At 39.3% G+C, this 27,466-nt stretch overlaps 1 protein-coding gene across 1 annotated transcript; it reads left to right on the forward strand.

The window, feature by feature from the left end:
- The first annotated feature begins 9,508 nt into the window (after window positions 1-9,508).
- Window positions 9,509-21,089, forward strand: LOC143919753 (UBX domain-containing protein 4). The gene is made up of 10 exons (XM_077442249.1): window positions 9,509-9,875; window positions 9,947-10,081; window positions 10,809-10,940; window positions 11,019-11,434; window positions 11,503-11,598; window positions 12,702-12,828; window positions 13,998-14,149; window positions 19,789-19,978; window positions 20,139-20,304; window positions 20,376-21,089. Exons 1-10 carry the CDS (start codon window positions 9,794-9,796, stop codon window positions 20,509-20,511), a joined length of 1,632 nt encoding a protein of 543 aa, XP_077298375.1. The 5' UTR covers window positions 9,509-9,793; the 3' UTR covers window positions 20,512-21,089.
- Window positions 21,090-27,466: the final 6,377 nt, after the last annotated feature.

The following is a 27,466-nucleotide window of genomic DNA, read 5'->3' on the forward strand; positions in this document are numbered from 1 at the left end:
ATATTTCTTTTCTAAGGGTGTTTATAAAAAATTGCCTGAGGGCGCCATTGGGTGTAAAGCCGTCACTGGATGGAGTTAATATATTGAAATGAAAATGGGTGGGCCTAGAATAATGGACGAATGGTGGACAAAATAAGTGCTAGAATGGTACCGGAGAGGATTCAAATGGGTAAAAGGAAGACCGCAAGGAAGATGGGTAGACGAAATTAGGAAAATGTGTGGGGTGAGATGGACGAGAGTTGCGCAAAACAAAGATGAGTGGAGAGGCTTTCATCCAGCAGTGGATGGTGAATGGTTGTAGAATGTAGATGATGATGATTATAAAATACATAGAAAACACGTTTAGAATAAAAAATGTATGTTTAGAAATCTTAAAAATCAACATAATTTAAAATGAGTACAATATAAAATTTATTGCATTTTCAATCTCATTTTAAAATAATTTTCAGAACTTTGGGTATCTCTAAAAACTTAACTACATTTGAATTTTTAAATTCAAAATATATGTAGATACATAAAATTGAACCTTAGCCGAAGTTTTTTCGAAATTTATCATTTTTATATAACTAGATTACAATTTAAGTATTTGAAAATAATAACGATGGTTTTTCATCAACCCCCTGCCAACTTATACTTGTAACGAAAACCCCTTTCCATCCAACCCTAGATAACTTTTGCAAATTTAAAATATATGAAAAATTTAGACAATAGATGACCTATTATTTTAATAACCGGCTCTCGATAACTGAAAGTCCATAGTCGGACAATTAATTGGGCGATTTGTCGTAGCGACAGTCGTGACGATTTAGCCTAGCTAGATACTAACTGTAATAGGAGTGGGTAGTAGGGAGAAGATTTTTATACTACTTTTAATCAACGAAAACGAACCCGGTGCTTTTATTATTTGTATTTTTTAACTTCAATCTATTTTGTGTTCTGAATGATAGAATAAATTTTGATTAGTTCAACGAACTACCTATCAGAAGTTTCTTATCATTTGGAATATCAGTATGAAAACAATGCGATTCTATACAATGTAAAATACAGCTTTTTTCTACATTTTCATCTACATACGTAATATATAAAAATTATGACAGTAGGAAATAGGTTTTTAATCTTCATTTCCTATTATGTCTTGAACACTATGTTATTATAAATACAAACAAGAGAAATAATATGTAAAATAGATAATAATCTCTGGATCAATAGCTATTCAAACATAGTACTTAAGATGTATTGCGAACAAAATTAACCAGCAGCTTGCACTAACTAGTGGTTAAGATATTAGGCTTTCGAGCGGAGTGGTCACGGTTCGATTCCCACTAGTAGCTGTTGGCCAGACCTCGGTTTGTGACTCCAGGTCGATCTTTTCCTTTCAGAGTTTACCAATTTTTCTAATTTTCATTGAAAAGGTTCCTGTAAATTGGTATTTCCTTTCCAATCTCGCAAATCTCAAGTTATTCAGCGTCTTAAGGTTCACCAGTTTCTATAATAAAATGCGGCAAAAATTTCTCCATATTTGTCACTGTGAATGATGTTTGTATGAATTCGCATAAAATGAATTGAATAAAAATGCTTTTATTCATTGAATTATTGTATTGTATCTGTTTAAGAACCCTCGTCACTTTGGAGCGATCTGTAAGGGCGAGTGTACATGTTCGATTGGAAATAAAATAATATATTTAAGAACAGTAAAAAAAAAACTACCTACATATATACAAACATAGATATCTGTACACAATTTTTCCAACAATTGCGATAAACAGACTATTTTTTGCATTTTCAGATATGTAAAATTTGATTGTGACCAATCATTCTCACTATAAACATACATATAAATTAGCCAGCAGTATGGCTCAATGGTAGCGTGTATGATTAGCACCAAGTGATCAGTGGGTTCAATCCGCTACACTGCTGGTTAGATTTGGGGGTATTTGTGACTCCAAATCGAACATTTCTTATCAGAGTTTGCCAATTTTATCTGATCATTGTTGAAACGGCTCCTCAAAGTTGGCAAAAATCATATTTCCTGCTGTCACAAATCTTGTGTTTTTATTGTATGTACATACAATTTGTAAAAATTGTGTACAAAATCTAAATCCATAGATGTCTCAATGGATTAGTTCTGCGGTTAATTAATTAATTGTTATTTCGTGTTCTTCAGTTTCTGGAAAAACAGTGATTTATGTAATGATAAAATGCAGCATTGTTTATAATTAATTGTCCAGAAAGGCGCATTGGGGTCTTCCTGTCAAGCCTTCCTGGTATATATCTATGTATGTAAAAATAAAAAATAAAATATATATGCACACTATATCGTAAGATTATACAGCTAAAATAAATCATTAAATAAAAACACCAACATAAATAATACACAGTTCGACCAAACAAAAACTGTTTTTAATATAAATACATTTACGGTCTAAATACGGCTCGAATCTAACCCTGTTGTTGCCGTCTCAATGGATTAATTATTTAATTAATTAATTGTTATTTCGTATTCTTCAGCTTCTGGCAATACAGTGATTTATGTAATAATAAAATAATGCAGTGTTTGTAATTAATTGTCGAAGAAGGCGCATTGGGGTCTTCTTGTCAAGCCTTCCTGGTATATATCTTCTTCTTCATTTTTTTTCCTCTCCTCGTAGGAGGTTGGATATCATGACTAGAGGTAGGATAGTCCCAGTGCTATCCATTGTTCGGCAAACCTTTAACAATGCATTTACAACCTTTGAACAATACACGGCCCCCTCAGGCTCCGGTGACTAATCATGACATATATCTTCTCTCTATCCATGGTTGCCCTGAAAAGTGTTGTGGAGTCACATTGGTACCATCCACGGAGATTGCCCATCCATGAGATGCGTCTTCAACCAACGCTTCTTTTCCCTTGTACTTTCCCCTGCAATATGAGCTGTATGATTTCATATTTCGGATTTCTCATCACATGACCCAGGTATTCGAGTTTTCTGCGCTTCACGACGCTTAATAACTCTCGTTTTCTTTTCAATCGTTTCAACACTTCTTCATTTCGGACTCTGTCCACCCACATTCTCCTGAAACACCACATTTCAAATGCTGCCAGCTTTTTCTCTGTAGCTTGAGTCATGGTCCAGGATTCGACCCCATAAAGAAGTACTGATAGACCGTAGCAGTGTAGAATTATCATCCTTAGGTGAAGATTGAAATCTCTATTGCAGAGGAGATCACGCATCTTGAAGAAAGCGTTTCGCGCCATCTCTATTCTGATTTTAATCTCATGTGAATGGTCCCATTGGTCGTTCAACCAGCATTCTAAATATTTATATTGATGCACTAGTTCAATGTTTTTGTCATTTATTTTTAGTGGCGTATATATCTACATATGTAAAATAAAAATAAAAATAAAATAGTATAAATTCGTTACTATTTTTTTTTTATTCGACTCCACATACTAGAATTTTAGGTAGTTCAAATGTAAATATCCTTCTTCTATGCAGTTCATCCAATGTCTACGGATATATCAAACCTTAGCCTTTTGAGTAGTGAGTTAATTTGAACACCAGAAACGTCTCAGGAGTGAGTTTTTTTTTCGGAATCAACTGACTTGAAAAATCCGAGCGAACACTCTTATTTTGTGGGAAGTTTTAAAGTTGACATATTTCGCTCGATTATATGATTAATTTATTGCCCAGCGGCGGATTTGCCTTGCATCCCGGACCAAATTCTCTCGAAAATAAATCTATAATTTTACGCTAAATTATTTTTATGAGTGTCAAATGAAATAAATTTAGTCAGAAGTTTCAATGTTATTCGTTCGGAACATATTTTATAGTTTTTACATGTGGAAAATATTACTTTAGAAAAAAAATTTTCATCATTGTTCAAAATTGTTCAGTCATAAAAATTTAACTGGCTTTCACGCCTCGTTAAATTTGGTTTCTTTATTCGAATACAAAAATATATATACACAAGAGTGAAAGAGAAACCTCAGCAACACTTGCAAAAAAACGAGATGCAAATATGTCGAACAATGAGAGAGGTAGAGTATTTTGAGTGATTGAACGTGTCAAACCGTACGGGTACGGTCATACTCTGGCGGGGACATTTTACTCGTACGGTTGTACTCCTGAAAGGGTTAATAATCGTAAGGCGAAATAAGAAGAGGTATGTAATTATTATTTTGAATAAAAATACCAATAATTTTATTTTACTACCACCATCTACATATGTTTAAAACTAAAAACTGGATAAACCATCAGACACTTTTCAGAAATTCAAATTTCAAACGCGTCTAAAACGATATTTTTTCTCCATCGTAATGGTGGAGGATACATTTACTTTATATTGATAACCAAAATGAACAATATGGCAAAGTATGAAAACGATCGGATAAGAGGCAAATTTTTTCCTGAATTGTAATCGTAAGTGAAGCTAAAAGGAGGTATGTAAAAAATGTATTAAATCCAAGTACATACAGCTACTAATCAAAATAATAACGATTCAAGACTCGAGCCACAATCCAGCATTGTCCAGCTTTTTACGACCAAGTGCACATAGAATACGTCAGTGCATTTATTACACGCGTACAGGTATATGAATTGTAATTTATCCGAGATATGGTATATAATAACGAGTGGATAATGCGTCGATTATGATGTGGCGATAAGGAAGTTTAATGAGGTGTATGTGGTGGCCGATGGCGCCTTTTACGGCACCGTGCCACGAGCAGTCTCGAATGACAATTGCCCACAAGAAAGGTGCCGACCGACGGAAGTGGCGACGGTTAAATTATATTCAAATTTCGGAGGCGCTTCCCGACATCCATTAATAAATTAATGCATTTACCATTTGCCCGAAGCCCGACTCGCACATCTCGATTTTGGTATGTTCGACTCGATCCCGCGGAGGAAATTGGTCCCGTGCGACGCCGGGCATTCGTAGTGCTGCTTAAGAGGCTCTGATCTCGTGCCGACGATTGGCAGGCGTCAAAGTGATGATGATGAAAGTCGCACGGAAAAGTGCGATCGTGAAAAAATCGCAACTGAAAAATGGTATCCAGGCAGTTTCAAACAAAAATAATAAATATTCTATTGTTTGATTTTTATTTTTATTTTTTTATTTTTCATACATTATATTCGAAATACATTTTAGGTCTAAGAATTGTAAATAGGTTTTTGAGCTCTTTTTCCTATTATGCTGAGCATTAACATTAGAATAATATAATACTATGATTACTAACCAAATAAAATAAAATTGTAAAATAGAAAATGATCAGTAGATCAGTAGCTATTAAAATAGATATAATATGTATTGTGAACATAATTTCGTAATAATAAAAAGCATTTAAAAATCAAAAAATCAAAACATTTTAGGTCTGTTCTAATCGCTACTGAGACATTGATCACTATTTTACTAGTGTTGTACCCGATGACATATCATCGCATGGGTGTTGGCATATTAAGTTATTAATTAAATAAATAAAAATTACAAGAAATGTGTCGATTCGATCCGCACGCGTTCGAATTTTTTTCAAATACCTTTTAAAAATATTTAATTTAATATTTGTATTTAATTTTTTAGTATGAAAAAAATGGTAAAAACTACCTATCTATATATAAAACACCGATAGAAAAATTAATTGATTAATTAAATAAATTTTCAATAGATGGCGATAAATTCTCTGCCAAGCGGAAACATTAGTAGCGATCAGTATATATAGAAGTTTTTTCTTTTGTTTTTCGTATATACGTTTTGGGAGTGGTTTAGCTGTCACGTACATATGTATGTCGAATAGAAACGAATATTAGGGCGAAATCAGACAGCGGTGTCGATCACTGTCAAGTAAGGATACAATTTTACCGAAAATGGTCCAAGGGAATTTTTTCTCTCTCTATTTTTCATAAATTGGACAGTCCTTAGTCCTTTCTTCCAATTGGTGCTGTTATAATCTAGCATTCAAGTTGATAGCATATTTTTAATGTACTGCTTTATGTGATATGTCTTCACCGACTAAATTGGCGAAAGTGCATATACATACATATGTACATATACTTCTACTTCTACTTGTATACTTATACTACTATACTTCTACTTCTATGAATACTTGTATACTTCTACTTACATATGTACATATATACCTCAACTTGAATACTAGTGAACTAGATACTACTAGTATACTATAAAGTGTAATTCTACTAGTATACTATAAAGTATGCTTCTTTTATATAGTATACTTCTATTATAAAGTATACTTCTATTAGTATACTAGTGAAATTGTAATTTCATTGGGGAATACAGATTCACTATAACATATGTATGTAGGTATATACAAAACTTTTGTGAATTTTTATGATGTGCGTGATTAATTTTTATAATTTGCAATGATCGTTTTTTTACATACCTCTTCTTAGCTTGTCAAAATTAAAACTTATTAAAAATCTAGTTTTATCATTCATTAAAATTTCAACAGTTATCATGAACTGGGATTTCAGCAGGTTCTATTAAAAATCTAGTTATCATGAACTAGAACTTCAAGTTATCATGAACTGGGACCTCTAAACTATTTCTAAAAGCTCCCGTATTGAAACGTCATTACTAGTTTTTTCAGTTTTAAACAATCTTCTATTTAATAATACTAAATATGTATGTATGCATTTCACGTTCGGGAATTTAAAATATCCAATTTTGAACATTTCTAAAACTGAAATACACAGGAAAAGACGGTTTTTTTTTATATGTATGTAGGTACACAATTTTCATGTTTGTTTTTCCGATTTATCACTATATTTATACTCAGGTGACGCCAGGTAGGTACATCTGACAGTAAAAGAATATATACAAAAAAATATGACAACATCGATTCCGTCGCAGTATCTATTGATCTAGCCGAAAAGGCCAAAATCACAACCATCAACCGAGATTTGCAAGCAGGCGAGGATGTCCACCATAGTACACAAGTACGTGTCACTATCCACGAAAAACACTTCCTCCGTCACTTCTAATGGCGAATTTGAAACGCATTTCTTTTAATTCGGTGCCGCTCGCACGACCCGCGCATTTCCAATGGCGGCACGTAAACAATTACAACCTGCTTTTGGAAGTTTTGACTCTCATGCGAGAGTATCCTCTCCGGAATAACATTCGGACATTTTGGAAATGTCGAATTTAGAATATTAATTATTCACCGAGCGGCCCCCATTGTTTCCAATTTCGATAATGACGCGATACCGCCGCGCGACAATAACGAAACCATTGCCGATCGCCATTACACATTAATTATTCACTAATTGACTCGGCTCGTTTAATTTCATCGCCATTGTTTCGGCGATACGTGGCCGAGATCATCTCGGCGAGATTGCGCCAATTCGGCAAAACACTGTGTAGGTAATTCGTTTGCATTTTAACGAGGAAAGCATGCCGATTGATTCGTTTGAAAAAATATTCCCGAATTGGTAAGTATTGCATTCTAAAATTTGATTGCAGGTACAATAAATTCGTTTGTAAAAAACAAATGAGTTTTTTCGAGCATTGAATGGTTGATTCAAATAAAATTATTTGAAAAATGTATAATGACACCTAGTGTTTTCCATTCGTACTAGTTACCATGATAAAGATGGCAGCGCTTTTACCGACATTTCGTTCTAATTTTGAATGTACGTAATCATTCGTCTATTTACATTGCAGCTTAATTTGCGATTATAATGTTTGAGATTATAGGTAAGAAACAAACATAGTTTTAATTTAGATAAAATTTATCTTTTGAACGAGCCAGCTATTTATTTTTTACTGCGTAATTTAATTAATGAATATTGTTCATGACTTGACTGGAATAAGACTAAATAATTGGTGAGCTCTGTAGATTTTTATTTATATTATAATTAGTGCAAAAATATCAATAGCATCATAATTTTAATTTAAAATCCAAATGGCGTATTATTATCAACTTTTCTTCTTATTTCTTTTTTCTTTATTTTATTTTTTTTATTTTTTAATCTTTTTTATTTTAACTGAACTCATATATAAGTATTTTAGGACGTGGGAAGGTGTGTTGACTAGTATCCCGGCCTATGGAAACTCGGCTGAATTTTTAAGAGAATCGTTTATTATTGTACAGTATATAAGTTTATTACAAATATAGTATATTTGCGGGGAAGTGGGCTAGCTGTCGACTCTAGTGGAAGGGCTGGCTGAACTGGCGTCCAAGTCTGCTGCTTTGGATACTGGTTGAATGATGTCATCCTGATTTCGGGAGCTCAAGGTTATCCCTTGTCTTAGGGTGACGAGATCATACTTCGGGAATTTTCCATGGGCATGGAGGTCGGGTCAGTGTGCAGCTGTGTACGATCGAGTGGAAATCATACTTCTGGAAGAGTTGAATTGGGTCGTTGCCCTTGAGCAGTGGTGTCACCACAATTTTGGAACAACTGGTTTCCAATTTTTTTTCAATAAAATTATTTTGAAAATATAAATGTACATACATTTTTTTTCGTCCAAAACACCATTACATGTATAGGGCGGGTTAAAGGTTTGTACCGTTTCCCGGCCTATGGAAATTAAGTTGAATTTTCAAGAGGATCTTTATAACTCGATTAATACAGGTGTATTTGTATGTACAGCGAAGTAGGTAGGGGATTCGCTGAAACGAGCCAGGTCGAGTTCCTAAATCTCACTGGCATCTGGGGACCATGCGCTGGTTTATAAAGGTGTTGCTTGAGCAACGTGTAGCTGGGCTGGTGAGATCACGTTCTGGAAGATTCCAACGAGGTGGAGGTCTTCCTTTGTGTTCTATGTTTGATGCGTAGTTGCATAGCTGCTTGGGATTTTCCGTGTACTCGTGATTGCGTATCTGGAGCGAGTTGAATCACCTTTATGGGTACGCTGGACGAAGTATTTCGACCACGGCTGACTTTCATGTACGAGAACAGGAAGCGATGATGTCATTTGAACAGATTAAGTTCGATGAGGGAAATATCATCGACCTAGTTTCGTGTGGTACAAGTCGTGCTATATCCCTACACATGAAAGTTCATTAATTTTCAAGTTTGTATAATTTTTGACTAAATAATTGTATGAATTTTTAGATTAAATAACGGGTTTCCGGAAATTTTTGATTTTTATCAACGGGTTTCCGCAAACTTATGGAAACCATTAGGGTGACACCACTGCCCTTGAGTAGCGAAAATAAATCCAGGCGAGGTTAGCTTTGCATGTTTGTACAGGAGCGCGATGATGCCATCGTACGAATTGTGTATAACATATTGTGAAATAGATGAGATCACTGATTTTGATTTGGTATAGCACAAGTTGTACTATATTCCTAAAGTATAATTGGATTAACTCTTCGAAATTTTTTTGTTAAACATTTATGTTTGAAAATATCAGTTCAATTTTACGTATGTTTTCAAAACATACAGTTGTAAAACATTCCCGCGTTAACCGTCACTGTATCAAGACGTTCTCAGTTTCACAATTTCTAATTTAATTATGAATTTTCATGCCTTCGTAAACAACTGTTATGACTAGAGTTATGGTCAATATTTTTGTTCAGACTGAGAGAAATATCCAATAAATTTGTCACTTCAAAAAAGAAACAACAGTAGTATTGCCGTCTCTTTCAAACGCGTTTACACGAAACGAAGAAAAAGCGAGACGAAAAACATCACCGGCTTCGGAACACGTCACGAATTTGACATCTGAAATTTGGGGGTGTCATCGCTACTCCGTCGTCCGGTTTGGATCCTCATGATCTTTATCGGAATTGCCGTCGTCTGAGCTGAACATAGACCACTAGACCACCACACCTGCAGTCAAGATGCGTTGGTATGACGGAACTATCGCCGACGCAGTCAAAATCTCCAAGTCCAAGAACGCCTACTTCGTCGTGTTCGTCGAAGGTAGTGAATCACCATTGCCTTTACCTTTCATCATATATTTATACCCAAGTTTTACTTCTTTGTCGTTGTAGGCACCGATGACAAGTCTAAATTGATGTTGACGGTATTGAACCAACAAGATGTTAGCTCTCGTCTAAATATGGAAGTGTTTGTCTGTATCAAATTGAAAAGCACCTCTGATGCTTACACGCAGTTTTCCGATATTTGTATCCTTTGATGAATTCAATTATATACATAATTGTACAAATTTTACGTGTGACCTTTTTAAGAGAAAGTTTTACCAATTTTAAATTTTAAATTGACTTCTCAATCTTAGTATCTGCTTATTATTAACTGAAATTTACAAAACATTATAAATATTATTATAATGCATACATATATGTTTTATGTGGTGAAGATTGATACATCTATGAATGGAAAGTTCGACTATTAACAGCAAAGAGCAATCACCAACAATTGCATAATATCGAGTTATGTAAATTTATTTTTTATTATCTTTCTCAGATTGTATAATAATAGTTTGAATTTATTCCATACTGAATATTTTAAGTAGGCTTATTATTGTTTGCATTAAAGTTATGGGATAAAAACTTGTAAGATGTTTCATCTTTTACTTATTTAATTTCATATTATTTAGAACTATGTACTAAAAGTAATCGGTACATAGCAAAATCTGTTTCTATAGCGTTCTAGAAGAAATGCAATCTCAAATTCAAACTGGTATCCCCCCTCTCTTTCTATAGAGTTCTAGAAGAGATGCAATCTTGAATTTTTACTTTAATCTTACTTTGTCTTCTAAAATTTGCAATTTTCTTCAATATTATTTAAGATTGCAACAGGATTGTAGCTTTGGAATGGCATTTTCAATCAGCATTAACTTGAAAAATTGCGAAAGCTATGATCGAAACAATTTTCCTTAACAATAACATACAGATAAGTTGGTTCCATTTCCGTCCTTATTCTTCATCGGCGATAACGGTGTTCCTGTTGAAGTTGTCACAAGTGAAAAAGCGTCTTCATCCAGTACATTAATTCCAATAATAGACAACTTGATGTCTAAGAAAGGTTTCCTACACAAGCATATACTATTCAACATATAAACAGTAGAAAATCATTGTCTAAAACATTGCATTATTAAATTAGGTATATCAGCCGGAGCCGCGCTTTCAAACCCGTCGAGCACTACGACACAGTCGGCTGCCAAATTAGCCACAACATCATTTTTAGCCGCCGAGCAAGAGAGCACAAGCAAAGCCGCTGATAAAGTCTCACCGCCGACACCGAATGAACCTGCGAAGGCTAAAGACCAAGACGAAGAGTTTGAAACGGTGTGTGAGGGCGATGTTTGTTACAAGAAACCGATATCTAAATCGTCTCCGGATAGCGACAGTGGTGTCGTAACACCTTCGACTTCGCCGTCGACGTCCAGCGAAGCTGTGGATGTAATGGCCGATGAAAAGCCGTCGACGACCCCGACGATGAGTATGGAAGAGAAAATGCAACGAGCGAAAGAACTTTTAGAAACTAAACGACAAGAAAAATTGCAAAAGGAAAAAGAAGTATGAATCGCATTCATATATAGTATGTATTTGATGTGAATTTTATTATATTTTCGCTTTGTATTTAGGAAGAGAAAGCTAAGGAATTGCAAAGGCGATCACAAGGACAAGGAGTTACCGAATTGAAACAATGGCAACAAGAGCAAGAATTGAAAAATTTGAGGGTTCGCTCATAAGTTTTTATGATATAATATGGATTGCGTTATTTTTATATCTTCATATGTATATAATTACTGTGTATTCATCAAATGAAGATTCCCCGAACTTAAGTCTATGTTTGGACAATTCTGTACATACTAGTCTTTGTAACTAATTATTTTTTTGTTAATATATGTACATTTAAAGGTCTAGTCATACTGGCACAGCACAGACAGGCAACTGTACATAAACAGCAGCACAAAAAGTATTCTTTGGTACATTCTATATGGACACATTCATATTTTATTTTAACAGGTAAACCCCAATGCGCTTTTAGATAAAAAAAATTATAGAGTAATTTCTACAGAGCGTCATAGAGACATCTATGGATGAATTTGAAAAATTTGATATACTTGCATTTTTGTAAATCAGCGAATTCGAGATGCTGAAAATTTCCGAGAAATATATAGGTCAACATTGCCAATTTGTTAGAATCGTTTCAATGAAAATCAAATAAATTGGAAAACTGATAGGAAAAAATCGACCTGGCAGGGATTGAACCTGTAACCGCTTGGTTTGAAAACATTTCATGTTAACCACAAATCTATGCTGCTGGTTTTTAATATGTTCCGTAATGTGTACGTGGCGTAGATGCAACAGCACTGGTCGACCAAATCCATTCATATTATACAGCAGTACATGTCACCGTAACGTATCGAGCAAAATCGATTTTCTTTGGCCACTGTTAAAAAATATTTACGTACAACATGACGTCATAGTAGCGAGTGCACGCGTACTAGTGAAAGTGCAAGTATATGAATATTTTCGGAAACGTCATATTGTGACAATATTGACTCGACGATACGACTCAAGCAATATTGCGCCGTATTGTCGCGCTCCGTAATGTTTATGTTAGCCGATTTTGCCTTGCACTCGGCCAAAACTTGTAGTATAGTATGAATAGAATTGGTATTTTCTGTACACTGCTGTGCTGGGCTGTTGCCTTGCTAGTATGAATAGACGTGTATAAGTTCTTCTTTGATACAAGTTTCGGGAAAACACAGTAACTGATATATTCGTTGATGAAAAAAATTCCCAAATAATTATTTTGAGCCTTTTTTATTCATAGGAAGAAAGGCTCAAAGAAAAGAAAGAAAATGAACAGGCGCGTGCCAGAATATTGCAGCAAATTGCACAAGATCGAGCCGATCGGCAAGCGCATTTTGGAACCATTCCCGTAGAAACTCCTAAGCCTGGTATAAATCTGATGTTTATACACATGTATAAGTAGTTCTGCGACAAGGGATCTAACTTATTCGAGAAATTGTAGCTTACTAATATTTACATACTGTAACATTGAGATTAGATGATTAGCGCTCGTGGACCACTGGTTTACTAGCGCTGATCACTTGATCTCGCGTTTGCGCCAAAAAGGCCTTGGCCTATGAACAAGCTGTATACAACAGCCAATAAAGTCTCGCGATCCATTGACCAATGATCTCTCTGTATGAGGTATAAATTTTATACGGTTTTGGACCGTGCTTGATTTGGAGCTGGCAGGCCGATGGATCAAGAACCTTCACATATCTACTTTAGTATGCGATCTACCTTTACATTTTTACTTTAATATGCGGTCTCACTGTCTCAGTTTTCGCGTGTAACACTGAGACTGAATAATACCGACCCTAAAAACCTAATCTTAAATGAATAGGGCCAACCTTAACTTAACCTAACCTATCCTGACCCTTAAATAAATAGGTGTTGGCTGCTGATACCTTTTTATTTAGTTTTATATCATCAATATTTTCACAAAAAAAAAAACATCTTAGCATCCAACACCTATTTATTTAAGGTTCAGGATAGGTTAGGTTAAGTTAGGGTTGGCCCTATTCATTTAAGATTTGGCTAAGAGATATGTATCTGCTGACGATATTTTGATAGAAGTGCTTCGACAACATTATGGGTCGGCAGGAAAAAACAAAAATTGTAATAAACATTTCGTTGCTACGAAACAAATTAAAAAAAAAACAGTCGACTGCGATTCAAAGGTAGATCGCATGCTAAGATAGACCACATACTAAAGTAACACCAGACTACCTCTACCATTCTGCTGCGTCTTCCACTCTGATCTTGGAACCCCTCTACACTTCCACGCTAAAATATTATTAAATTGTATAAGCTACATATATGTAATTGGTCAATAATTTTTACATCATATTGAAATTACTAGCAAAAGCCATACCCATTTGGGCAAACATTCAATATAAAGAAAGCATATAAGTACGAGAGTGAAATATATAAGAATTGTGACTCACAAAGTTGTGGTTCGTCAAAATATTTCTCATATAAGTTAGATCCTTTTTGCAAGACTTTGTCTTTGACAGTATTCCATGACAGTTTGTTCATTATATGTGTGCTATTTCAGAGCCGGCAGCGCCGTCGACGGCTCCGAGACCTGTCGATAATAATATAACCAAAATCCAATTTAAAATGGCCGATGGCACTTCTCATACTACTCAAATCAGTTCCGATGCGACTCTTTCCGAATTGAGGCAGTACGCTAGGCAAAATGTGCAGGTTTGTAATAAAAGGTTTACATATCATATATATATAAATATAATATCGCTATTTTGTGTGTCTATTCGTCTGAGATAACACTCGCCGTAATATAATAGTCCTTTCGATTCGACATACATATGTATGTCGAATATAATATAGATATAATCTTTGGAAGTAAGTGCATGCATTTAGTTAATCCGATAACAGATATCCGTTGGTCTAAGTGCAATTCGCTCAATCCGCGGCGTACGTAACAGTATACTGTTTGCTACCAATGTTTCCTCTAGGCAAGTCGGTGACACGACAACTCGTTCACAGATTTTCCGTAAACCGATGATGCGCTCCAGGCATTACGTATACGGCCATCTCTTTCTCACCCCGTCTGTTCACCGTGATCTCGTTTACTCTGCCATTACGTATGCAGCCACCTCTTTCACGGACCATTTTTTCACCGATAACAGACGGTCTGTGAAAGAGATGGCCGCATACGTAATGGCATAGTAAACAAGATCATGGCGAACAGACGGGGTGAGAAAGAGATGGCCGTATTCGTAATGCCTGGAGCGCATCATCGGTTTACGGAAAATCTGTGAACGAGTTGTCAGGTAACCAGGCAAGTCTCTGAGCGCTTACCGCCATCTATTGAAAATTTATTTAATGAATTAATGAATTTTTCTGTTGGTGTTTTATATTGTTTATATGTAGATAAGTAGGTAGCTTTTACCATTTTTTTTTCATATTTAACAATCTAATCTATAATTTGGAAAGAGACTTTGTATGTATCCTTGGTCGTCGTTTTCGTCGTTTTCGTCGTTTTCGTCCGTAGATCGGTGACGTCATCGAACACGTGATTCGATTTTTTTTTTTTCGATCCATGGGCGCCGATTTGTTTTTTTCGTTTCAATGGATTCACCCCCGCGGGGGCGCAAGGCGAGTAGCTTCATGGGGCCCCGCCAGGGGCGCCACAAGGGGCGCAGCCCCGTGGGGGCGCAGCCCCATGGGGCTCAAAAGGGGGCGCCACAAGGGGCGCAGCCCCGTGGGGCCCCGAAGGGGGCCCGGGGGGCCCAGCCTCATGGGGCGCAGCCCCATGGGGCTCAAAAGGGGGCGCCACGAGGGGCGCAGCCCCGTGGGGCCCCGGGGGGGGCCAGCCTCATGGGGCGCAGCCCCATGGGGCTCAAAAGGGGGCGCCACAAGGGGCGCAGCCCCGTGGGGCCCCGAAGGGGGCCCGGGGGGCCCAGCCTCATGGGGCGCAGCCCCATGGGGCTCAAAAGGGGGCGCCACAAGGGACGCAGCCCCGTGGGGCCCCGAAGGGGGCCCGGGGGGCCCAGCACCATGGGGCTCAAAAGGGGGCGCCACAAGGGGCGCAGCCCCGTGGGGCCCCGGGGGGGCCCAGCCTCATGGGGCGCAGCCCCATGGGGCTCAAAAGGGGGCGCCACATGGGGCGCAGCCCCGTGGGGCCCCGAAGGGGGCCCGGGGGGCCCAGCCTCATGGGGCGCAGCCCCATGGGGCTCAAAAGGGGGCGCCACAAGGGGCGCAGCCCCGTGGGGCCCCGAATGGGGGCCTGGGGGGCCCAGCCTCATGGGGCGCAGCCCCATGGGGCTCAAAAGGGGGCGCCACAAGGGGCGCAGCCCCGTGGGGCCCCGAAGGGGGCCCGGGGGGCCCAGCCTCATGGGGCGCAGCCCCATGGGGCTCAAAAGGGGGCGCCACGAGGGGCGCAGCCCCGTGGGGCCCCGGGGGGGGCCAGCCTCATGGGGCGCAGCCCCATGGGGCTCAAAAGGGGGCGCCACAAGGGGCGCAGCCCCGTGGGGCCCCGAAGGGGGCCCGGGGGGCCCAGCCTCATGGGGCGCAGCCCCATGGGGCTCAAAAGGGGGCGCCACAAGGGACGCAGCCCCGTGGGGCCCCGAAGGGGGCCCGGGGGGCCCAGCACCATGGGGCTCAAAAGGGGGCGCCACAAGGGGCGCAGCCCCGTGGGGCCCCGGGGGGGCCCAGCCTCATGGGGCGCAGCCCCATGGGGCTCAAAAGGGGGCGCCACATGGGGCGCAGCCCCGTGGGGCCCCGAAGGGGGCCCGGGGGGCCCAGCCTCATGGGGCGCAGCCCCATGGGGCTCAAAAGGGGGCGCCACAAGGGGCGCAGCCCCGTGGGGCCCCGAATGGGGGCCTGGGGGGCCCAGCCTCATGGGGCGCAGCCCCATGGGGCTCAAAAGGGGGCGCCACAAGGGGCGCAGCCCCGTGGGGCCCCGGAGGGGGCCCGGGGGGCCCAGCCTCATGGGGCGCAAGCCCTAATAGGCATTAACTAAGGGGGGCGAAGCCCTAGACGGCAATTAATCATGGGGGCGCGGAGGGGCGAAGCCCTAAAAGGCAACTGATCATGGGGGCGAAGCCTTAGACGGCATTTAATCGTGAGGGCGCGGAGGGGCGAAGCCCTAAAAGGCATTAACTAAGGGGGGCGAAGCCCTAAACGGCAATTAATCTTGGGGGCGCGGGGGGCGAAGCCCTAAAAGGCATTAACTAGGGGGGGCGAAGCCCTAGACGGCATTTAATCATGGGGGTGCGGAGAGGCGAAGCCCTAAAAGCCATTAACTAAGGGGGGGCGAAGCCCGAAACGGCAATTAATCTTGGGGGCGCGGGGGGCGAAGCCCTAAAAGGCATTAACTAAGGGGGGCGAAGCCCTAGACGGCTTTGAATCATGGGGGCGCGGAGGGGCGAAGCCCTAAAAGGCAACTGATCATGGGGGCGAAGCCCTAAACGGCAATTGCTCATGGGGCGTGGAGGGGCGAAGCCCTAGAAGGCAAAGGCTCAGGGGGGTGCCGAGGGCGAAGCCCTAGAAGGCAAAAAAAAAAATTTGATTTTTTTTTTTATTTTTTTAAATTTTTTTTTTTATTTTTTTTTTATTTTTTTTTTTTGATTTTTTTTTTATTTTTTTTTTTATTTTTTTTTTAAATTTTTAAATTTTTTTTTTTTTTTTAATTAAATTAGCTTAGTCATGTTTAAGCGGTTTATATTATAAACACTGAGCGAAGCCGGGTAATACAGCTAGTCTAATCTATAATTTGGAAAGAGACTTTGTATGTATGTAAATATCCTTGGTCGTCGTCGTCTTCGTCGTCCGTAGATCGGTGACGTCATCGAACACGTGATTCGATTTTTTTTTTTTTTCGATCCATGGGCGCCGATTTTTTTTTTCGTTTCAATGGATTCACCCCCGCGGGGGCGCAAGGCGAGTAGCTTCATGGGGCCCCGCCAGGGGCGCCACAAGGGGCGCAGCCCCGTGGGGCTCAAAAGGGGGCGCCACAAGGGGCGCAGCCCAGTGGGGCCCCGAAGGGGGCCCGGGGGGCCCAGCCTCATGGGGCGCAGCCCCATGGGGCTCAAAAGGGGGCGCCACAAGGGGCGCAGCCCCGTGGGGCCCCGAAGGGGGCCCGGGGGGCCCAGCCTCATGGGGCGCAGCCCCATGGGGCTCAAAAGGGGGCGCCACAAGGGGCACAGCCCCGTGGGGCCCCGAAGGGGGCCCGGGGGGCCCAGCCTCATGGGGCGCAGCCCCATGAGGCTCAAAAGGGGGCGCCACAAGGGGCGCAGCCCCGTGGGGCCCCGAAGGGGGCCCGGGGGGCCCAGCCTCATGGGGCGCAGCCCCATGGGGCTCAAAAGGGGGCGCCACAAGGGGCGCAGCCCCGTGGGGCCCCGAAGGGGGCCCGGGGGGCCCAGCCTCATGGGGCGCAGCCCCATGGGGCTCAAAAGGGGGCGCCACAAGGGGCGCAGCCCCGTGGGGCCCCGAAGGGGGCCCGGGGGGCCCAGCCTCATGGGGCGCAAGCCCTAATAGGCATTAACTAAGGGGGGCGAAGCCCTAGACGGCAATTAATCATGGGGGCGCGGAGGGGCGAAGCCCTAAAAGGCAACTGATCATGGGGGCGAAGCCTTAGACGGCATTTAATCATGGGGGCGCGGAGGGGCGAAGCCCTAAAAGGCATTAACTAAGGGGGGCGAAGCCCTAAACGGCAATTAATCTTGGGGGCGCGGGGGGCGAAGCCCTAAAAGGCAACTGATCATGGGGGCGAAGCCTTAGACGGCATTTAATCATGGGGGCGCGGAGGGGCGAAGCCCTAAAAGGCATTAACTAAGGGGGGCGAAGCCCTAAACGGCAATTAATCTTGGGGGCGCGGGGGGCGAAGCCCTAAAAGGCAACTGATCATGGGGGCGAAGCCTTAGACGGCATTTAATCATGGGGGCGCGGAGGGGCGAAGCCCTAAAAGGCATTAACTAAGGGGGGCGAAGCCCTAAACGGCAATTAATCTTGGGGGCGTGGAGGGCGAAGCCCTAAAAGGCAACTGATCATGGGAGCGAAGCCTTAGACGGCATTTAATCATGGGGGCGCGGAGGGGCGAAGCCCTAAAAGGCATTAACTAAGGGGGGCGAAGCCCTAAACGGCAATTAATCTTGGGGGCGCGGGGGGCGAAGCCCTAAAAGGCATTAACTAAGGGGGGCGAAGCCCTAGACGGCATTTAATCATGGGGGTGCGGAGGGGCGAAGCCCTAAAAGGCATTAACTAAGGGGGGCGAAGCCCTAAACGGCAATTGCTCATGGGGCGTGGAGGGGCGAAGCCCTAGAAGGCAAAGGCTCAGGGGGGCGCCGAGGGCGAAGCCCTAGAAGGCAAAAAAAAATTTTGATTTTTTTTTTTGATTTTTTAAAAATTTTTTTTTTAATTTTTTTTTTATTTTTTTTTTATTTTTTTTTTAATTTTTTTTTTGATTTTTTTTTTATTTTTTTTTTTATTTTTTTTTAAATTTTTTTTTTAAATTTTTTTTTTTAATTTTTAAATTTTTTTTTTTTTTTTTAATTAAATTAGCTTAGTCATGTTTAAGCGGTTTATATTATAAACACTGAGCGAAGCCGGGTAATACAGCTAGTTAAATATAAATATATTTAAAAGGCATTTGAAAACAATTCGACTGCGTGCGGATCGGATTTAATTTTTTATTTAATAACTTTATATGCCAACACCAGTGGCGGCTCGTCCGTATGGGCTGCGGGGCTGCAGTCCTCCCAGTACAGTACAAATGCATGCTATTTTTGTCATCCACATGGGCTGCGGGCTGCAGACCTCCCTGTATGTACATATTCAAGCTATTTTTGTTTTCATTCGATCACCGGTTTGGTTAACGAGCTACTACAGCTTGAATATTCTCTGCAGCCCCCCCACTATGAAATCTCACGAGCTGCTACTGGCCAACACCCATGCGATGATATTTCACCAGGTGCAACGCTAGTGTATGTATAATTTTGCGTAAGGATGCGTTCAGGGTCCAAATGAAAGGTCAAAGTCGCTTCACAGCATTTATTCAACGAGCCCAGAGGTCCACACGGAAGCACCGCTCACTCCAGAATGAACTGATCTACCATGTGTACTTCCTTATAAAGGACAAGTTGCACAGCACAGCTTCCCCGATCCATTAATGTGTCTATTGTCTAGGCACGTAAAAGTCTACCCTGGCAAGTCTATTGTGAATGCACGCACTCGCCCAGGTCTGTGAGAACTCCAGCGTAACCTTTGTTCGGGCACTTACTGAATCCCGCTAGCCTAATCCGGGATCTCTATTGTTCACCTACGAATGCTTTTAGACAGTCATGTTTCCACGTTACAATATTATAATTATGGATTTGTTTTAGACTTCGGGCACGTTTACGTTGTCCACTATGTACCCTCGTCAGCTGCTCGGTGGAGATAAAGACTCGGAGACGTTGCGTGCGCTAGAGCTGTGTCCCTCTTCGGTCTTGCTTCTGCTCCGGGGTACAGTCACCGCGTCTTCGAGTGGTTCCGGCTCTTCACCTCCCGTTTCTAACTCTGGAGGATTCTTCGGTGAATTCAATATATACATAATATAATTTATTGATCACTTTAAGCGTTCATTATATTTTACATTGATATTGATTCCAATACAATACAATTTTTAATACTTTTATATCTGAAATATCTTTCATAGTTGGATTTTATAATGTGAAATTTTGTTTAATATTAGGTATGATATCGCATCTGTTCTGGTCTTTGATCGTCCAACCAGCTCAGGGCGCTTGGTTTTGGATCAGTACATTCTTCACCGGAAACAATAGGCCCCCGACGTCGGGATCTTCAGACAGTTCTGGGGACGCCCGAGCAGCTAGAAGATTCCCGTCCGATAATGAAAGGTTAGATCACCGAATTATACATCCTGTGCTTTTTATAGTGTGATACAACACAGATCGGTATCTTGTTTTAGTGGACCGAAGCGGAGACGCACGGCTGGTGCTGGCACTAGTTCCATTCGTCTCGAGGGAAACACTTATCGCCTCAAGGACAACGATTCCGACGACGAGAATAACACATGGAACGGGAATTCTACACAGCAAATGTGAAATAACAACCCGTTGAATTATATTATAATATGTTAATATGGTATTTTTTATTTTGAAATTGAAGTAGCTAGGAAATAGTAAATCTTTTAACAAATATAAATAGACGTGGGAAATATCTTTGTGTAAATGATATCATGTATAGTGTTTACGACGTGTAAAAAAAATGGAGATAACCTTGTGATGAGTAAAAAATAAAGGATATTTTTAATTTATAAAATAAAATACATACATAGAGGTTCTTCAACTTTTGAATCGATTTTTCCAGCACTTTCACTTCTCTGAAGAAGAGCATAAACTTGTAACACAATTTTGATTATATCTACTAGTTATACATATATATATATATTTTTTGATTTGGTAAATCATAATTGAAAAAAAAAATCAAATAGTTTTTAAATCATATTATAAATATATACGTTACTATTTTTATACATCTAAGTATAGAAAAATATAATCACAAAATCCTGAATTATTTTGAAACGAATACGTACATACATACATACATTACTTTACATGCTATTCTATCAAATATGTATTTAAATATTGTTATGCTAAAATAAACTTTAAAATTGATATTCATTTGTTATTTATTAAGAAATGCATCATTTAAATTTGTTGTTTTCGCTTTCTGAAGATTATAATTCAGTATATAATTGAAGTATCGAGGTTGCTGCATCTTTCAGATGAATGATTCAATGAAAATCTATGGCTTTCTGATGACTCGGCTCATTAGTGACAGCCGGGAAGCCCCACACCGAAAGCTGTCACATTTAATTCACACAATAAATGAGGCTCATTCCATTAGCTGATTCGATAACTGAACGTTTTTACAGTTCATACAAAATAACACTGAATTTTCATACAAAATAACTATGTAAGCCGCCACTGCCATTAGGGCAATCCAAAATAATGAATAAAAATATATAAGGTTTATCTACGAAGTTAAAGCTAAGAAAAGAATTTTGCCTCGATGAGTATCCGTAGTCTAGTTATGACGCATCTGGAGTGACAACACCACCTGATTAATATCAAAGGTTTATCTTCATCCTTAAATTTCAATATTACCTTTCCGCATCTGCACAAAAATTTGATTTATGACAAGCATTTTATTAGCTTCACTCTGTTAGTTCAATCACATTCCCGCCCGTAAAAAAATTGGGTTCTGATTTTGAACCACTTTAGCTAGCACTGAACTTAGCTAATGTCTCCGACATGAAGCTAGAGGAGTTTGATAATTAACGAATTCATTAAAAATTACATCGGAATCTTACCTCAGATCGAAGCGTTAGACAGCTATGTATGTAGTTATCCAAACGCGGCTTTCTACCGTCCCTTTGCAACTCACAGTTTAAAACCTGTTTAGTAAAAGTTACCTTTTCATCTCATTTATATTCACACTAGTGTTGTACCCGATGAAATATCATCGCATGGATTATGGCATATTAAGTTAATAAATTAAAAAAATTAAAAGAACTGTGTCGGTGCTGTGTTCGATCCGTCCGCGGTCGTATTTTTTTCCAATACCTTTTAAATATATTTAATTTAAAATTTATATTTAATATGAAAAAAAACATAAAAACCACCTATCTACGTACCTACATTTATAAACAATATAAAACACCAATAGAAAAATTAATTAATTAAATAAATATTCAATAGATGGCGCTAAATCCTCAGAGACTTGGCGCCGGAGGGCTTAGAGGAAACATTGGTAGCAAACGGTATATATAGAAGTTTTTTTCTTTCGATATTATATTCGAACATTTTGTTGGCAGTGTTTTAGCTGTGACATACATATGTGTGTCAAATCTAAACGACTATAAGGTCGAAATCACACAGCGCGGGACGTGGTATGGGGAACGTCGACAAGTCCTACATTTATTAAAACGGTTATCGATCACTGTCAAGCAAGGATATATACAAGGTTACAATTTTACCGAACACACCTAGGGGGGTCTTTTTTTGGACGTTTTGAAAGGACTATACCTTGTGCGCATCCCATGAACGCGGCATGTTTTCTATGTTTAAAACTATCTAAAAGAAACCCACGTCCCACATTCACCGCTGTGTGATTTCGCCCTTATAGTACGGCGAGCGTTATCACAGATACACATACACACAGACAGAATAGCGATAATATATTTTATGGTTCCCGGAAAGATGCACTAAATTGCGCTGAATAGTAGCGCAGTTTCGACAAGTCTTAATTTACAAAGGCGCTCGAAAATAACTTAAGCAATAGAATTCCACAAAAAATGATTAGCACTCTCTGATAACACACAAATACCCCTCGACGCTTTTTTGTGAAATTCTATCGCGCTAGTTCTCCTTGAGCATCTTAGAAAGTTTGGATGTCTCGAGAGTGCAACTATCACGAGTGCATTTTTCCGGTCACCATATTTTATATACATACATACATATGTACATATGATGTTGATATATAGGCGTCTTTATTTCATGCAGGTTTATCGTGTCACGTCGCAATCTGTCGCGCCACTCTACACGCCGATTACAATTGTAGAATCGATGCTACTATTATTTGAACCAAAGTTTTTCTACATTTGCCAAATCTTACGTTTCACTAAATCAAAATTGCCAATTGTGACCCATTCTGCAGCGATAAAAATGTAAAATTTCCCTTAATGTCATATTATTATTGATGCAACTTTCTCAGTGTAAGAAGAAATATAACATTGTGAAACATTGGGCAAGTGCACCAGTGCGGTTTTGATACACTGATTATGATGATGATATTATTTTGCTCATTACACAGGCAATAGCGAAAGAATGCGTACAAACGGCCCGACTCCGGTAATTGATATCGTTATAACGAGGGTCACGATTTTTGTGAGAAAAGTGGACGAAGAGCAACGCAAAACGGGCATTATCCGAAAATACGTATAATATAATGGTGTGACGCAACGAACATCTATATGTTGGGATTATTCGGAATAATTTCGCGAAATGTTGAGGTCGCTCTGTGTACGCAACGCCTGAAGCACTATTTTGAAAAGGGCGCCCCCCGTCCGAACAAATATCAAATATAATTATCGGTAATTGCAATTTATATAATTTTAATGTCTACACGCGTTTCGGGAAGCCTTGACAGTTGTGAAATGTGTGTGTTTAATCGGTTGTTAAATATCAAGGTGTCGGTTTCGAGGATTCCGCCATTTTTTGGGGAGGATAGATGATGGCGAAAAGTAAAAATAAAATCTATTTGAGAAGTTCATCGGTTGATTAAGTTCGGTAAGCCGGATCTATTGGTATAGGTATAACATCTACAATAGGTTCTCACGGTGTTGTATGTGCTTTTCTTCGTATTTAAATGGTATTTGTTGGTAAAATGCGTGTAGGTACATATGTACATCATACATATATCGGTCGATTGACTATTTGACTTGTTTTAAATAAATAACACTGTTCGACAAATGACGACTTTTTTGTGGTTCAGAGACGAGATATGACTTTTCTTATAGATCTATGTCCAGTAAACACGAATCTGGTAATAAAAAATGTTGATTGGCTCGAGATTCGGAGATGTATGCGTTTTTTAAATCGGGTGATTTTTCTATATCTTGGTTTTGTTCGGTCGATGTCTCAAAATCTGTCAATTTCCTGTTCAAAATGATTTTGGATGAATATTGGAATCTACATATAGTCGGGTATTCTGTCTTTCATTTGTAGTACTTTTCAGTTTTCAAATCTCTCCAAGTAGTCGTCCAGTTCAAATCAAACGTCAAAAGTACGTATTTTCATTTGGGATTTTTTCCCACTGTTAATACTATTTTATATTGAGTATTTTTTATAGAAAGATGTTTTATCGCGATAGTGTTCTGGTCACACTATTTTTGTTTTCGTTAAGTAGTCGTCCAGATCAAATCTAAAGTCAAAAGTACTACAAATGAAATATAATATATATTATTTAACGGTCGACGAATCACAAATGTCTTTGACCAATCCAGTCAATCAGAAACGACTTTGATGACAGCCAAACAGAAACGAACACGCTTCCACTCGTCTCTGTTTTGTGCAACTCTCATCCATCTCACCCCACAAATTTTTCCTAATTTCGTCTACCCATCTTCCTTGCAATATTCTGTTTAGCCGTTTGCATTCTCTCGGGTACTATTCTAGCACTTCCTTTGTCCACCTTTCGTCTATTATTCTAGCCACGTGGCCCGCCCATTACTCTGTCCACTACCCTTGTCATCCTTCTTACCCACGTATTCCGCTTCCTGTTTTTTCTCGTTATGACGAGCATACAGCGTTCCATACTTCATTTAAAATATGTAGTAAAAGAAAAATATTATGTTAGGACTACTTTTTAGTGATGTTCAGTTGTTTGCTGAAAATAATATGCAATAAGAATTTAGAACATACATAGTTGTTATATTGATCAAAATAAAAAAGAATGTAAATATTAAGGCTTCCAATCCCGGGATCCCGGTGTTTTCTGGCACCGTGAATCCCGGTGCTTAAACTATGAATACCGGGATTACGGTGCTGGCAGAAATTTCTTTAAAAATATTATTTTTACAAAAATAATGTGCGAGTGTCTGTGTGTTTATTGGGTGTCAGTGTATTTTGGGGATTATTTGTAAAAAACTATTTGTAAAAAACGAATCAATGAATCAAAGCGATGTTTTTACTTTATTTAAGTACATTTTCGGATGTGTTTTTTTTAATCTTAGAAATTTATGGATGCGAACCGAAAATTTAAAGAATGTAGCCAAACTCTCAAAATTAGTACGCCAAAATGGGAGTATTTTTTGCGTGAAACATCGGGAGAGCTTCCAAAATGAAATTGAACGTTTTTGAAATATGAAAACATGCAATTGAACTTTTTTTTCTAATACATTTGAAATCCCGGGATCGTAATTCCGTAAGATCGTGCTAGCACCGGGATCGTAAATTCCCAGCACCGCAATCCCGGTGCTGAAGTAACCTTCCGGGATTGGAAGCACTAGTAAATATTAATGTAGGATCTGGTTGTAGATAGGGTGACCATATTTCACAGCACTCAAACGAGACACTCCACAAAAAAATGCGTTGCACGTCCAAAAAATTTATAATTTTTCCCTCAAATAGGCATCAATATTGTCAAGGAATTACCTTATAATTTTCTTTTATAATGTACACTTCTTGTGTACATGGAAAATATTAACAAGATACATATGTATCAGACATTCATGCACCGCAGTCTGATTTTTTCTGAAACTTGTAAAATTAACAAATAAAACAAGTCACAATTTCCAAAAAATATTTTTATTTCCTTTTAATTACAAAAATTATATGAAACTGAAAATTTTGATTTCTTTAATTTTAATTTTTTCATGGAACATGAAATAAGAGGGCAGCACGAAGGGTGGATTGAGGGGGCGATGCGAATTCACCGCAGGGGTTGTGTATACCGAAGCTGCTAGCGACAATAACCTCAGGTGTGGTTCATTTATTTATTTATTTATATATTTTTTTCTAAACAGACCATTGTGGCATAACAGGAATTCCTAAAGCGCCACAATGGTCAAAAAATATAACACAAAAAAAAACAAAATAACAATTAAACATAAATTAATACATAACGAAAATAATATACTCATCAATTATACATAAAAAAAATACATTTGAATATAAACATAAACATAAAAATAGCATTTAATAATAACAGATAAAGTAAAAATATCAAATAAAAAATATAGCATAAGGAATGCCTTGCACCTATAGCCAGTTTCAATAAATATGTAAGAAACAACTACAAATACAAAACATCCCTGTAAGGCCCAAATGGAAGAGAGTTAATCAAAATTTCACTCATAAATCACAATCAATCATGAAAACATGGATGAGCGCAGACTACCAGATAAATGGGTTAGAGTAATTTCCGACAATTTACGCTCACTAAGGTGGAAAATATCACATTCAGTCTCGGCAGCAACGATTTCATGTATCAATTCATTTCCAATACAACCCATAAAAATATCAACGGGCACAACACTAGTGTTAAATAAACAACGCTCAACATTATTATATATAGGAATATTATTTAAATGTTTTATTGTGAAAAAATTGTACTGCAGCGTATTTTTTTTAAATGACACTAATTTTCTTTCTGCAATGAAAAAAAATCAACGAGAAATGTCCTTTCCAAAATCGTATACCAAATGCATTATTTAACGTTTCGCTTTTCTGGCTTTTTCTTATACGGAAAAGCGCACTTCTGGGCCGCGCAACCCCGGATAATCCGACCCCGGATATTCGGGAGTCTATCGTACACACACGCGTACATTATAAGATGTTGATTCGGCGATAAAAATAGGCCGTGACGACATATCGAAATTGGTGTTGAAACGCCCCCTACACGAGTGGCGAGATCTCTCACACAGCCCCGTGAGAATCGGCCATCTTGGTCAATCGCAACCGTCAAATCGACCGGCGTTGCCCAACGCGCCCGAAAGACCAGACGCGCCGATAACAATGACCGTGCACGCAGGAATGTGACTTTGAAAAATACTTTACCGATGCGCGTCTTGAAACCTATCAATCATCTCTCAATTATCTCCAATGTGCTCATTGTGTGGGATTGGTGAAGCATTGGAGTATCTTTCCCGAGATTTTATATACATATGTACTTCATTGTTTGACATATATAGCATGGTCAATTTAATGAAAGGCGTTTTAAAGTGACGTTTTATGAAAAAACTAGTGTTGTGTCCGTTCAAATTTCAATGGGTGGTTTCGGAAACAAATTGATACATGATTTAAAATAAAGTTACAATACGTATAGTAATAACACAAATGTTGGACACGAAAAATGGTTCAGAGACGAGATATGACTTTTTTTTATAGATCTATGCCCAGTGAACACGAATCTGGTAATAAAAAATGTTGATTGGCTCGAGATTCAGAGATATATCTGTTTTTTAAATCGCGCCATTTTTCTATATCTTAGTGT

Source organism: Arctopsyche grandis, chromosome 12 (genome assembly GCF_051622035.1).
Source record: "Arctopsyche grandis isolate Sample6627 chromosome 12, ASM5162203v2, whole genome shotgun sequence".
Classification (NCBI taxonomy): Eukaryota; Metazoa; Arthropoda; class Insecta; order Trichoptera; family Hydropsychidae; genus Arctopsyche; species Arctopsyche grandis.